The following is a 15,940-nucleotide window of genomic DNA, read 5'->3' as shown; positions in this document are numbered from 1 at the left end:
TATAGTGGCCGTATAATGTAGCAAAGCAGGAAGTAAGGTGACTAGAACGCCAAAGTGTGCAAAAGGGAGTGAGATCCAAAAACACAACTGCAATTACTGCTTATCGCCATAGGTGCTGCCAAAGAGAATGACACAGAGATCTTCGTGATTGTATTGCAATCATTTTTTTTACAATAATAAACATATCAGACACTTATTATTATTCCAAGCAAAGAATATTCATATGAAAATTTAAAAAAATAAATGTGTGGAAGGGATCTTTAAGTTCACCACTGTTGCTAAAATACATGATAAAGCCTCCACTGGCCCATGAACTTAAAAATAGGATTAGGGATAAAAATGGAAGGGGTAAAGTGGGTTAGATAGGCTAGTTATTGCTTTACACAGAAATGTGATTAGGCTATATGGTGGGGTATTTGAAGCACATTCCTGTCAGTGCAGTGCAGACAGAAATCCACAGGGGGAAAAGGAAAATGAGAGGTTTAGAAAGAAACAGGAAAACCGCTATGAGAACACATTCCAGGCCCCAGACTCTGTACGGGACAATAAGGGGTGGGACAAAGCTTTGTATACTAGCCTACTTTAAAATCTGTAATCTTGTCTTTAGATCAGAACTTTAGACAGTAACAACAAAAACATCATACTTACTTTGAGTGGACTTGCAGAGAGCTTTCACTTGTGAGGTTCTCATAGGAAAGAGTCTGGTCTGGTTCCAAACCGACGACGATGTTGTCGGTTTATCAGCGCAGATTTGGACCGAGATGAGATAGCCTACAGCCCGCTGTTTGTCGTCCTGCCAGGACACCGCCCTTTTTTTATATTTCACTTCTGCCACATGTAGGCTAGAGTATCACTTGTTGTTAAACGAGTGGGCAGTTTTAATTTTTGTAGCAAAGAGGAAGAACTGCGGACCAATTTTTTTTCGCAGAAACGGCGGTTTGTTTGTCACCGACAGGAAAGGATGTGAATATCTGCAATTGAGCCGTTTAAACGAAACGTAAAACGATTTAGGCTACTCCGCTCTTGAAATGAAGCCAGTTGTATTTTAAATCTTCTACTTTTGTCTTGAAGTACTTTGGGGACACTTCGGCTAACTTTGATATGGGAGACGTGCGGCATCTGCGTCTGTCAAGTTAAAAGGCGAGCAGAACACAGGTAGGCTGATGGTGTAAAACCTCATTTTCTCTTCTGTTGGTGTTTTATGCTGTGTGCTGTGATTTCTAACCATCTTCCGATGCTAATTATAGCTAACGTTAACACTGGACGTTAAGTCACCCTTGGCAGCGCCATACACGTGTTTACAGATGTGAACAGGACAGGTGTCAAGAAGTGTCCTACTTGACCCAAAGACAAATTAACAGCAGTGAATGATGTTCTTAAAGCCATCTCCTGTGATGCAGTTTTCTAATTTTTCTCTTTATACGATAAAGGGCGGCCATAATAAATTAAATGAATTGAGAATGAATTCTAGGCCTTTATTCAGTATAGTGGTGAGAAGTAGGCTACTTTAAAGTCCATTTAGCCTATAGCCTTCTTGTAAAGTTGAAGTATTTTTATGAGTATTTCCATTTGATTCTGCTAACCTCTGGTCCCACTACCGTTACATTTCAGAAGCAAATATTAAAGTAGCAGGATTTAAAGTAATTAAAAAAATAGCTCCCCCTCAACCAGTTACATAATTGAACTGCTGCTTAAATATAAATGCATCAGTAATAATCATCAAATTATATAATACATGTTATAATATAACACTGACAGGTGTCATTTCTGCTGCATAATGGAGCCTTTTGATACCACAAGCACATTTGGTCATGATATGAGTGTGGAGCCTACTTGTAATGGAGTGCTTTCACGTTGTTTAATGGCTACTTTTGTCTGAATCCTTGCTGCACCACTGGCCTGTAGGCTACTATCTGGCAAGATTCTTCTTTCAAAACATGTTGGGGTGTAAAGTTCATACCTCTTGAAATGTGACATGAATCATAGCTGTATTTCCCCCCCTGTATATTGTTTACATGTTAATTTTCTTCACCCATCCCACACACACACACACACACACATAAGGGAGGTATTTGCCCTTTTTGTGTATAGGTTATGATAGAAGTCAGGTGGGTGCTGTAGTTGGTCCATGACATGAGGTGTGTGTCACACATTCTCATTCCCACACCTATACATTCTCACTTTCATTTCTTCTACAAAGTACTTTGGAGCAAAGAACTATTTGTGTGCACAGTATGTCTGAGGTATATGTCCTTTTCTTCCCCAGACATGCATTCATCGTAGGTATGCATGTGAGAGCATGCAGACAGCAACTGAGCCATAAAGTCTGCCAAGCTTAGCTTTGTCTGAAATGAAGATACAATCTGTCTGTCGCTGTAACTAGCAGACAGTCGCAAGAGGTTTTTACCACTTAAAGCACAGAGATAAATGTGTGGCTATGTCATTAAAAATATCTGTATGTGTTTTACTGTAAAAGCTTCTATTATGTGGTTTAAATGGCAATAATACATGCCATTTAAACCACATAATAGAAGCTTTTACAGTAAAACTGTTGAAAGTTACTTTCCAGAGACAGAGTTATAGGGCTTTTTGGTGTGATGAGGCCCAGTGCAGGGGCTGTTGGAGGCTGCTATGCCATGCCCCCACCATCCACCACTATAACCACACAGTCATCCAGATGGAATGAGAGATTTGCCTCCCAGAGTTAAAGCTCTGTAGATGAGAGGAAGAGATGACAATGGATCTTTTCCCCTTGGGTCAAGAGGGTGTAGCGTTGGACAGAATGGAGAGAAACAGGAGCGACCTCAGAGAGGAAGTGCGCTGGAGTCTAAAGTCAGGCTGCCTACGATGGAGGGCATGATTACTCCTATCCTATGTCAGGATGATAAAAATGATAGCTAGAGAAATAAGACACAGTCATGCTCCTCCTCTGGGAATAATTCAATTCTGTGAGTGGATTTGTGTTTAGGCTATGCCTCCACTAGACCAGCAGATAAACCACAACTGACAGGCTGCATAACACAGGAAGTGCTTTTTTCTGTTGGTAAGGTTCTAAACCATTTCTGACAGTGGTTTCATCTGTTGAGTTGGAGCCTCACAGGAAGCTCTAAAGATAGTTTGTCAGACATTTTTATCAGATGTCTCATGTGAAATGGAAATCTAATTCAGCAGAGACTTTACATTTGATTTGACACTTTGATTAGCATGGGAAACTCCAATTTTCAAGAAAGCCAGCTATATCTATTCTTAGAATAGATGCTTTTGAAAGAAAACAGGTAAAACATTACTGGAACTTAAAAAAGCAGACACCAAGGGTCAGATCAGAAAAAATACATATATGCATGTTAAACACTTTCATTCCTCAGTGACATTTGAAACGACTTAATGACTTGGCGAAGGTGATGGCTTCCTGTAGATTGTACTTAAAAAAACTAAAGGAGCATAAGTGTTTGAAATATGTATTATGTTTGCTTTTTTGTATTTATATATGTTTACTTTTGTACAGATTTTTTTTTCTTAAAGAAGCAAAGTATGGCTTTCTTTTTTGTTGACCTCTTGAGGTACACAAAATAATACTTGAGAAAATGACTATTGGGTTTACTCTTTCCCTTTATCTGTGGCTCTCATTACTGCACTGAAATGTATACCATTGTGCCATATTTTTCAGTAAGAAATTTATTTAAAATTTTATTACATTTTTTTTAATAATAACTAAAGGAAGATATCCGTGGTATTGTGCTGACGTACAAGTTCCACTGCCAGATGTGTGCAGTTCAAGAGCTATTTGCTGTGGGAGACATGAGGTAGGATTTCCATAAGAATATTTGATGATAAAACATGCTGTGCTTTTCACTTGCAGCAGGCAATGGTGAATCTAAAAAATATGCCTATTTTAGAAAGCATACTTCCATTTTAATATACACATAATACACATGAAGTATTACATTTGTTATTAACCTATCTCAGTCCATCCAATTGCACACATATGAGATTTAATATAAGCCCCACCCACCTCAGAGGTTACAGGACAGACATCAGGTCTTGCATATAATACACATTGCAAGAATAATTTCTTCCTCACACTCTCACACTGATGATTAAAGAAGCTGCCAGCAGACCCTGGTAAACCACAGCCAGCTAAACTTCTAACTCTCACAAGACCTGAGGGTTTATGTGGGTTCTTGTTTTATTGTGTGCTTTTTTTAAAAGAGAAAGTTATAAGCATGGCAAATAAATCACCATTTCATTTACTTATTTGTATTTATTTATGGTTCCTGTCTTCCTTAAGGTAGAATATTATATTATCTTGTGTATTTGAGTGAATCTACATCCTCCAGATACGTTGTATGCTTATGTTTGTAAGTTCTTCAATGTTCAAAAAAAAAGAAATCACCATTTTCATGGTATATTTAATTCCTTGGTGGCAAGGAGACAGCTATTACAAAGAGATTACAAAAAGCAATTGAAATTAAATCAAAGAATATAGTCTAAATTGTGCACAGAACATACAAAAATTTAAGAGGTTTTTAGGAAACGTGCATTCAATGGGTGTCAAGTTACAGACTATAGTGTGCTTCAGCAGTGAGAAAGGCGGAGTTGTGTATGACGGCCCTTCTGCTTGCGTGACCCTCTGCAGTTCAGCCCAAAACAATGTGCAGACCTGAGTCTCGCCAGCCAGCCGGGTGGGGCCACTCAATGGCAGGAAGCGTAGCCATCAATATTTACTCTGCGCAAGGCAGTTGAAGAGTCGACAGTCCTGGAGCCTGGGTAGCACAGCGCCACACGCAGTCTCAGCACACATACACAAACACTCTGATGTGCTGTTACAGCCTCCTTCCCCTAAGCCCCCTTTTCCCACCCAATGCAATTACAACACAGGCAGACAGGCTGGGCCCTCGGACTGTTGTTTTTGACCTCATAGCTTCCTCTGCCAAAGAGTCTAGGCTTTAACCACTGCTTAACTCCTCATAGGCACTATTAAGTTACAGAATGTAAATTCCAATCACATACCAGTTAAAATGTCAGTGCCTTATTTTTCCATAATGCCCCAAATTGAATATCTGGTTTCTTATTATGACAGCTTCTAATAAAGAAACAACACTAATTCTATTATCAACATTTGATTATATGAACTGTTATTTATTTTTGTTCCTGTTTCACAGAGATGGAAAGCTCTTCTCTACTGACAGTGGTGCTAGTTGGGGCGTTTCTGTGGATCTCTGCTATTCATGCAGGTGAGTTAATGATGTTCAGTGTTGAAAAGAGCATTCAGTTCCATTCAATTAAAGCTCCACTGAAGACAACTTTTGACATGGATCACATGACAATAATATGAAAGGGTCACTAGCGTGGCAGAAGAGTCAGTATGCAACTTTTAGTTCTTTGTGTGGGCAGGAGAAACTTAGACTGTGAATGTGTCAGGTGGTCAGACAATTTACATTGGTCATTCTGCCTCCTAGTGATCAAGCGTTGTGTAATGCAGATTTAACCATTTTAAGAAATAATCTGTTTTATAATTAGTAGGGCTGTCAGCATTAACGCGTTAATCGCAATACGATTAAGGGCTGAGCATAACGCGCTAATTTTTTTTAATCGCATTAATCACATGCCGCCATTTATTCATTTATTTTCACTTCACTCTGCTTCGCGTCGTGCCTAACTATGTCATGCTACTATTTTGACCCTTCACCGCACTTTGCCATACTTCCTAGTAACACATCCTGCTGCTGCAGGAATAGCAACGCAGTTTTTGGTGCCTCATTCCGGTACCACTGATATGCCTGCGCTTCTCTCTGATGCGCTTAAACAGACGTTACAGGCAACAGAAACATTGCTGCATGTGACGCTAGTTAACACTACACTCGACAGCAGCTAACGTTAGTCTACCGCTAGCTAGTAGCTGGATTTAACTTGGTTACAATCGGTTCAGGCACCATTAAGGCACCGGTACCGTTTTAAAAGTACCGCTTTAGCACTGGTACCTAAACCAAACAATACCCAACCCTAATATTGACTCTAGATTCAAATGTGTGACTAGATTCACACATTTTTCTTTTGTTTACAGTAAATAAATAAATAATAAACAAATACAAATCTTAAAATCAAGTTCATAAAGTCACTTTCTTTGCATTAATTTGAACCCCAATCAAGATACATTGGTAATAATTGCTTTCCATTGTTAATATGTACTTAAAAAACAGTTATGAAATGCAAAATAATAGAATTTGAATCATGGGATGAAACATGCAATTAATCGCAATTAACTATAGAAATTCAGCAATTAATCGTGATTTAAAAAAATTAATCGTTTGACAGCCCTAATAATTAGTGATGGAGAGGTTCTCGCGTTTACACTCCTTTTGTAGATTAAATGTCCTTTTGGTAGAGCATTGTTTCAGACAGAATTGTGTTCATAAGAATGCCTCTGCTGCAGGTCTTTGTGCCTTTCCATGTACACACACTATGTGTAGACCATAGACTGTATAATATTAATGGACAGAGCTTGTGGGACATCACCCATTGGTTTGTGGAGATCTGCTATGAGTCGTCGAGTTTGCCGTTACGGGCGCAGCCATGCTGGTTGCGGATGTGACAATTTTAGACAAGAGGGAGGAGTGAGGGAGGAGCCATAGACTGCTGCTTACACTCTACATTATGTTACACACTTTCACTGGCAATCACATCATAGCCACGCCCTAAAACACCCCCTGCATTATTGCCAATTTTAAAATCAACAAGACCCTAATTCAAAAAATTAACATCATTCTGTGTTGCAGAAGACTTAAAACTAGCGATTGAGACCATAAACTCAAGAAAATGTTTACTGAGGTAATAAATCAAGTGAGAAGTGGCTCACTTTCTCATAGACTTCTACAGAAACCGACCTCCTTTTGCAACCGCGGGTGTCGCCCCCTGCTTGAATTCAGATAGAATGCAGGTTTAAGGCACTTCCGCATTTGCAGCACTTCGCCGAACCGGATGCTTTGTCCATTAATATTATACAGTCTATGGTGTAGACATCATACCAGCTGCCATCTACAACCAGTCTCTTCTGTGTCAGGACAGGGGGTCGGACTAAAGACTGATACTAACACTCACGTGGACTCCTACACTTTTCATCTTCTTTAAATTATCTGATCCATAAATGCGCTACATCCTCACAGTATAATTTGCATTTCATCTATCTACCCATGATTTGTGTGTTTGGCCTTGCTTTTCTTTTACATTTCCCAGATCAATCAACTGTCGTAGGTTTCTCAATTTGCTATTGACATGTAAGACTTGCCTTTTTGTCAACACTGTCTGTGTGCACTTCTTTGTGCTTCAGATTCCAAAGACGATGGGAAGGTGCTGTGTACATGCGAGAATGACAAAGGCACATGCGTGAATGGAACTTGCAAAGGAGACATCTGCTTCTACTCCTGGGTTCGCGGCCATGAGGAGAGGGGCTGTTTCTCCAAAGTTTACTACATGGAGCAGTGCTTCAGCAAAGTTGACCGCTTGTTTATGCACTGCTGCAAAGAGTATCTGTGCAACACCTTCACCACTCCCCCTCCAAACATTAGTCAGTACCCAAAGTATATTTTTTTTTACAACACTTTAACATCACCATGAATCTGCCCACTGTGGAATGGAGTCTCCTAGTTTAGTGTCATTAAGTCCTCTCAGTCACAGTTCAGTGAGTGCACATCCTGCATTACTTTGTACTAATGGGATTCAAAGCTTCCCTCTAGACCAGGGGTCTTTAAAAAATGTTTATGCCAAGGACCCCTTAACTGAAAGAGGCGTAGGGTTTTATTAAACTGGGCCTACAATAAAGTGTAGGGCGGCCTAAAGCCTTTACATACTTTTTTAGTGCATGGAATACTAAGCTATTAAAATAATAATTGTCAGCATGATTTTATAAGTTACACATACATGTGGCACAGTGAATCCTCAGCATATACTGTATCTGTGGATGGCTACCTTAGCGACTACCTTACCTATAGGCCAGCAAGCCTATAATCAGTGGGGATTTATATTTGCTAATAATATGTTGGATTCCTGTTAAGACATTTTAACTTCTTTTTTTTAACTTTCAAACAATAAGTTGGAGGCCTCCTGCAGTGACTCTGAGTAGGGCTGGGCGATATGGAGAAAATCAGATATCACGATACTCTTGACCAAATACCTCGATATCAATATTGCTGCAATATTCTAGGGTTGACAATTGGTGCTTTAACAAAATATCTTCACACTTAGATATTAGATAAATAATCATCAGTAATGTGGACATCATGTCTAAGTGGGGAAAGGCAAATAATAGAACAGCTAGAACAGTCTGGTAAATTCAGAAAAGGACATCACTTTACTGTTATGCAGCCTTTAAAACCAGGAAAAGACAACTCTTCTGTCATATCACGATATTACAATATCCCAAATCTAAGACGATATCTAGTCTCATATCTTGATATCAATATAATATCGATATATTGCCCAGCCCTAACTCTGAGGACCCCCTAGGGGTCCCGGACTCCCTGTTGAAGATCCCTGCTCTAGAAAGTAACTGGTTCCCCCTTGTGGTCAGTTTAAGCAAATTGATACTGTGGGGCTTTCCTTTTTTTGGACTAATGAGGCACTGAATGCCATGTTACTAGCGTGTTTAACTTCAATCAAAAATAATTCCAAACCTCTCCTCCTCAATGTTCTGAAATGTTGTGTGTATTTGTGTGTGTGTGTGTGTGTGTGTCTGTGCTTGTGTGTGTATGTGTGCGTGTGTGTATGTGTATGCGTGTGTGTGTGTGTGTATGTGTGTGCGTGTGTGTGTGCGTGTGTGCGTGTGTGCCTGAATGGGTATGTGTATCCAGATGGAGATCCGACAACAACACCCCCAGAGCTCAGTCGTCCAGAGCTGTGGATCACGTTGTCTTTACTGCTGTTAATCACAACTGCCAGCATGTGTGGTCTGGTGCTGTTCCTGCGCTTCCGACGTGCACATGGCTTGAGAAATGATGTCCATGGTGACCGTGATGTCACCATGCTCAAGGTTCCTGATGGAGATGACCCCACATACGGCGTAAGAGACAAAAAGCACAATACTATCAAAAGACGTTCAAGTTTTTGAATGCTCACATTTGGATTATTTCTGTGTCTCTGCCACAGGACATCTTTGATGAGTTTTGTACTTCAGGGAGTGGGACAGGGTTGCCCTATCTGGTCCAAAGGACTATGGCCAGACAAATCTCACTTGTCCAGTGTGTCGGTCAGTCTCCTTCACCACTGCTGCTCTTCTGTGCCAAGGTTTTGTTTATTACTTTGCAGACGTGTAATTGTATCACTCTGTTTCCAGGTAAAGGCAGGTATGGGGAGGTGTGGAGGGGAACTTGGATGGGGGAGAGTGTGGCTGTCAAGATCTTTTCCTCTAGGGACGAGCAGTCCTGGTTCAGAGAGACAGAGATCTACAATACTGTACAGCTGCGACACGACAACATACTGGGTATGGCAGCAGATTAAAGTTCAAAAGAAATGTTTCTTGTAATATACGTTTTCTGTGAAAAAGAAAGGTGCAGTGTCAAAAAGACAGACGTTGAAATCGTGAAATTCTATTCTGGCTTTAGGTTTCATAGCCTCCGACATGACATCCAAGAATTCTAGCACCCAGCTGTGGCTCGTCACCCACTTTCATGAGCTGGGTTCGCTCTACGACTTCCTGCAGTACAGCAGTTTGGAGCCTGAGAGCTGCCTCAGGATGTGCCTGTCTGTGGCCTGTGGCCTGGTCCATCTTCACACTGAGATCGTCAGCTCCCAGGAAAAGCCAGCTATCGCCCACCGAGACCTGAAAAGCCGAAACATCCTGGTGAAGCGGAACGGACAGTGCTGCATCGCTGACCTAGGTGAGGGTTGTGTAGACGCAAGGACAGCCAAATCACAATTAATCCACTAGACATCTAGTTGTATGTATTTTCAACTAATGCTGATAATTATGATTAATGTGTTGAGACAAAACAGCAGTTTCATGCTGATTTTGATAGTTATGTAATTTACTATAAATTAAAAGGTTGCATCGGTTCTCTGTGCCTACTTTCTCGTCAGGTTTGGCTGTGATACACTCTCAGTCTCATGACTACCTTGATGTGGGCAACAACCCTCGCGTGGGGACCAAGCGCTACATGGCCCCTGAAGTGCTAGATGAGACTATTCGTATGGACGTCTTTGAGTCCTACAAGCAGACTGACATCTGGGCCCTGGGCCTGGTCTTCTGGGAAATTTCCCGCAGGACCATTGTCAATGGTAGGGAGACTGCGTGTCATTTGCAGAGATTTTTTAGAGTCTTACCTATTCAAACTTCAGGAAGAAAATGGTACACAGTATATTTATATATCAATGTGTCTTTTAAAAGTTGATGTATTACCTATCCACTCAGGCACATTGTGTTGAAAATGTGTTTTCTCTGTCATGTCTGTCTAGCTCTGTATACATAAGAGGCAGTCATTCCCATGTCTCTCAGCACTCTAGTGTTTTCCTAGTCTGTGTCTGTCTCTACTATCCTCTCCCATGATTAGCACTGCAGTAATTATAAACAGTCTTATCTGGTGTCAGCACTCACTTATACATAGTCCAGATGCCTGTGCACACAATTTAGAGATGCAAGCACATATCCATGCTCAAATGACCACGCACAAACACTTAGTCCAGATGTGAACACACACACACACACACACACACACACACACACACACGCACACACATACACACACTCAGCAGGCCTTCAGATCTCATCCCAGTGTAGTCACCAGGGAATTGATATCTTTATCCCAGCACTGTTGTTTAGTCAAACATACTTTACAAAACTCCCACCACAGACTATCTCGATTTCCAAGTGTGCTATTTCAGGCCTTGCATGAAGAGAGATGTATGTTCTGAAAATGTATGAGGAGGTAAATTAGGGGTTTAACGATCATCTACTCATGAGGTTTATGAGTTGTCTTACAATATTGAATACATTACAGTATATTAAAGTACACCCACTGAATTCCACAACCAACACTGTTGTCTTAACTGTTTGGTAGTTGATTTTCTGCTCAACTGGAGAAGAAATCACATACTGAGTCTTTTTTCTCTTTTGAATTGTTTTAGGGATTGTGGAAGAGTACTGCCCTCCTTTCTTTGACATGGTGCCCTTAGATCCCAGCTTTGAGGAGATGAAGAAGGTGGTGTGCGTGGACCAGCATAAGCCCAGTCTGCACAACAGGCTCCATTCCCACCCTGTAGGCCATCTGTTGACACACACACACACACACACACACACACACACACACACACACACACACACACACACACACACACACACACACACACACACACACACACAGTGTAGTGCAATTATATTTTCCAAGGCTACAAAATTCTCAGCACAGGTTTCTCACTGTTTCCAACCTTTAGCACAAACATATTCTCAAATTTACACAGTTATGCCAGATGTTTATCTGGCATAAATTTAAGAATTTTTAAGTAAATTTGAGAATGCAAGCACACACATAACAATACACACATGAACTCACACATGGGTAAATGTAGAGCACCTACTCTATAGCAGTGGTTCTGAAACTTTTTCACATCAAGGACCCCTAAACTGACACAAATTTGACCACGGACCCCCCATCTGATAAGACTTTGTCCCAGGGTCCCCTACCTGATCAAATTTTTGCTTTTAGATGTTTTTTTCACAGAAAGTGAATGAAATCCATGGACAAAATAGTCATAAAATCTGGCATTGTGTTACTTATGGAGAAACTTATAGTGAAAATAAATGATTCCCCTTTTTGTTGGGGACCCCCTGGAACTCCTTCAAGGACCTCTGGGGATCCCCAGACCCCACTTTAAGAATCACTGCTCTATAGGACACATAATAACGGTGACACAAATGTTTCATTCTACTGGGATGGCCAGGTGGTAATTTCCATTTGTCTCTGTGTGTCAAGATCCTGTCGGCCATTGCGAAGATCATGAAGGAGTGTTGGTACCAGAGCCCACCAGCCCGCCTTACAGCCCTGCGAGTGAGGAAGACACTCTCCAAACTGGACCATGACAGTGACTTCAGCACTGAGAAACTCAAGAGCGACATCTAGACCAGAGCAACAGGATGAAACAGGGACAAACAATTGAAAACGCCAGAAGGGATTATGCACCACATTCCAACAGCACAAGGTGCAAATCATTAGCATATTTTAAGCTATTGGCTCACACAGTCACTGCATTCTATTAAAACCATATGACTTGGAGCAGTAGTGTCTAGACTGGCTGCAGAGGCTATTTTTTTTTTTTCGTAGCCTAATTTTCATCTGCCATATTTCTGGTACCCAACCAAAAGGCCCCAAAAAGAAAACTATGAAGATCAAGTTGTATTTCTTTTTTTTTTTATTCAGTTCTTTATGCTAATAAAATTAATTTCCAAAACAGAATAAATAAAACCAAAGAATTTATAGCCTGTTCTACACACACAGGGTTTTATTCATAATTGTCTAAATCCCCCCATCGTCATGACAGAAAGGAAAATCTGGCATAGCACAATTACTCATCATCTTATCGAGAAGAGGAGGAGGATGTCATTCTGGACTTTCTCTTATATACAGGAAAATTGCACAAATGGGTTTTCCCAATAATTGCCAAAGAAAACTTGGAGGCCTTGGGTGTTTTTTTTACTATGAATACAGGAAATATGTAAGTAATAACATGCTCATACCAAAGCACATTACCTGTTGTGTAAGCATATTTAATTTATATAAAATGAGCCTTCATTATCTGCACACAGACACATTGAGCTATTTAGTTGTACATATTCTAACAGCATTGGAACTGTTGTCATTTAACACCATTGGATTTATTGTACATATATTTTGTATAGGGGTATTATTTTCAATTATTCAACAATGAGACACATTTTATATACTTTTTTTTTTTTTTTTTTTTTTTTTTACACATTTTTTTAAGTATTTTTTTACATTTCTGTAGGCCAATAATGTACCATCACCATTACTATGGTCAGTAAAGGAATTCACAAACAGACATGTAATATTGTATATGTTGAATAAAGGATTGTATTTTTGAAAAGTTTGCGCTCCACTTATGTTTGCAAGTCTCTCATTGGCCACTAGAGGTCATCAAATAACAGACAAACATTGCAGCATTCCTTGGGAGATTTACGGAGTTATCAGTTTTGCGATTAGGTTTTCATTTTCTTAAAATTATTAAACAAAAGTTTAGAGACCAATATTTCATCACAACACTGAAGTATAACTAACAGTCTCCAATTAATGTCAGGGGAAGGTAGGGGATTCAATATTTGCCCACATGTCACTTGCATGAAATGTAAGATAAGATAATATGTTCACATGTTCTGTCAGTCACACTGACCTCACGTAGTGAGATGCTGAACAAGAAAATATAAATAGATTTATGTAAGACATGCCTGACTGAATGGGGACTTGAATGGGACATGAATAAACAATAAAAAAAAGTGTATATGTTTATTTTACTGCATTAGTCTTAGTAGGTTTTGATGTGATATTCTGTAAACAGTAAAAATACTAACATAACCTTCCATTTTGTAATTTTACTGTAAAAGAAAAATGTAAACATCTTGAGGATTTCCATTTATAACTAATTTTTAGATCCCATTTAAAAAAGACAGAAATATCTGTTCTCTGTGTGTGTGTGTGTGTGTGTGTGTGTGTGTGTGTGTGTGCGTGCGTGCGTGCGTGCGTGCGTGCGTGCGTGCGTGCGTGCGTGCGTGTGTTTTCTGTCTGCCTGGTTGTTGAACAAACTCCAGAGAGATAATACTCCCTCAAAGCCCCAGTCTGTCTGGTCAGTCAGATGAAGAGCTGGTTATTTTTAACACCACAGGGGGGTTGTCCATGTATCAGAGAGGCCAAACTCCCTCTCTGAGTGCAGAAGCCCATCTCACTTCTCCCTCTGCGTATTCTTTTTCATAGTGGGATCATTCCAACTGGCTCGCTAGAGACAGAGGGATTTGTTCAGCAGACAGCGAACACTGAAGAAATGTGGAGATAAATTGGACAGGGATGATAATGGACAGATATAAAGCCACAGAGGACACTATGCAGACACAATTAGGCTTGAGGATAGATCTGTGAGAGTGTTAGCAAGAGGATAGGTGATAAAAGCGGGCACAGATAAAGTCCCAAATGTACCTTGTTACAGCCTGATTCACCTCTTCCTGAGCTACATTCTCAAGCAGTGGCAGCTGGTTGTGTAAGCAGGGCATAGACAGGTCGGGTCTCTAAGCTGAGAGAAAGCCCTGGACGGATCTGGACCAAAAAAGCTTTTGCGATCTTTAGGTCCGGGATTATTTTACACTTTCTCACTACAAACTGCAAGCGGCTGTAGGCCTAACTGTCTCAAAAATCTGATGCAGCATCTGATATGTGATCTAGCTCCCTATCTCCCCACCCGAACATGTAATCTGTGTATCATTGTGGGACTGTAAGCATGACAATCATAAGAATGATATGTGACTCAAAGCTCACAGATGTAACAATCTTCCATTCCTTTACTGCTTGTTTACTGTGTGTGTGTGTGTGTGTGTGTGTGTGTGTGTGTGTGTGTGTGTGTGTGTGTGAGCATGCGACTGAAGATGTGTCAGACGTTGTTGGGTGAAATACAGATGCTTGTTTTAATGTTTGTGGGTTTTTTAATGTTAACTGTTGAATGTCAGAGCAGACGATGCAAGAACATTTTCTGTGTGAACAGACAATAAAGTTTTACCTTATCTTATCTGACATGAACTGGAAACAATAAGGAATTTTGTGCAAACCACATTGGTGCCCCAAAGCTAAAATATCAATAAGGGATTTGTTTGATAATTGACCATCATTAAATATGGATGGAAAGAGTGTCATATCTGTGCCTAATACTGGTGCCAGGACAAATGCAGGAAGACCCATAATATAAGGCCTATCAGCGCTTCCTCTGCTGCCTTCTAACCTACATTCACAATAAAAGAAAAGGTTTCATAGTCACTCACACACTAACATTACTTTAGAGGACTATATCATACCTGACTTTAAATATCTACTTTGAATTGAGTATTAGTTTAAATTAGAGTCATGAGTTTGGTGACTAACCCTGTGTAAGTATTTTGAAGGAACAAGAAGTTATCAGCCATCAAATATGTTCTCTATTTTTACCATTGTTTCAAAAATATCTTGTCTTGAGTAATAACCTCATTCAGGAATGCATAAACTGAGCATAACCAAGTTAACCCTAGAAGATTAAATCCATGTAACCACTTACTATTGTTGCTGTCTGTTTCATGCTTTGAAACCAATAATCAGATTGGGGGGAAACTGAATTTACTTAACATGTTTAGTTTGGCATTATCTTTAGGACATAAAAATCATATAATCATAAAAACTAGACCAATAATGTAGAGAACTAGTCATAATTTACTGTTTAATAAATACAATGGGCTACTGACTGAAGGTAAAGCAACAAAGATGTCATCAGATTATTTTCACCGCCTTTAACATTATCTGAATGAGTGCAACCCATTTCTTATGTCATGAAAAGAGTAATTTCAAGATTTTAAATTTCATTAATAATAACAGTGGGGTTGGCAAGTTAGAAGGAATTTGTTCCATCAATACATTTTTCCTTCAAATAGACCATTCACCACCAGCACGTTTTTAACAAATAACACTAAATCAGAAAGCCAAGAATAATCCAAACTGAATTTCCTAAAAGATTCAGTCTGAGACAATATTAAGGACATAAAAAGGTAGCCTAATTAGGCTATTCTATATTCTCACAATTTTCACCTTTTTCAACATTATCTCTATGAGTGAAGCCCATTATTTAATGTATTTTTTATGACAACAACATAACCTTTTTTTATGTTGTTTTATTTTGTCATTTGTCACAAAGGAAGAATGCAAACATTCGG

At 39.7% G+C, this 15,940-nt stretch overlaps 1 protein-coding gene across 5 annotated transcripts; it reads left to right on the top strand.

The window, feature by feature from the left end:
- The first annotated feature begins 533 nt into the window (after nucleotides 1–533).
- acvrl1 (activin A receptor like type 1) lies at nucleotides 534–13,101 on the top strand. Of its 5 annotated transcripts, XM_028582475.1 has the most exons (12): nucleotides 561–1,155; nucleotides 3,718–3,803; nucleotides 4,637–4,767; nucleotides 5,163–5,234; nucleotides 7,328–7,564; nucleotides 8,847–9,055; nucleotides 9,142–9,241; nucleotides 9,329–9,475; nucleotides 9,597–9,872; nucleotides 10,072–10,269; nucleotides 11,116–11,246; nucleotides 11,961–13,101. In XM_028582475.1, exons 4-12 carry the CDS (start codon nucleotides 5,165–5,167, stop codon nucleotides 12,105–12,107), a joined length of 1,515 nt encoding a protein of 504 aa, XP_028438276.1. In that variant the 5' UTR covers nucleotides 561–1,155; nucleotides 3,718–3,803; nucleotides 4,637–4,767; nucleotides 5,163–5,164; the 3' UTR covers nucleotides 12,108–13,101. The 5 variants fall into 5 exon arrangements, with proteins under 5 accessions (XP_028438273.1, XP_028438276.1, XP_028438274.1 ...); XM_028582472.1 differs by lacking the exons at nucleotides 3,718–3,803; nucleotides 4,637–4,767 and adding an exon at nucleotides 534–552 and having other exon boundaries at nucleotides 1,072–1,155; XM_028582473.1 differs by lacking the exon at nucleotides 4,637–4,767.
- The last annotated feature ends 2,839 nt before the right edge of the window (nucleotides 13,102–15,940 follow it).

Source organism: Perca flavescens, chromosome 7, assembly GCF_004354835.1.
Source record: "Perca flavescens isolate YP-PL-M2 chromosome 7, PFLA_1.0, whole genome shotgun sequence".
NCBI lineage: Eukaryota > Metazoa > Chordata > Actinopteri > Perciformes > Percidae > Perca > Perca flavescens.
Note: the sequence above shows the minus strand (reverse complement) of the source record. Positions and strands in the feature narration are given on the sequence as shown.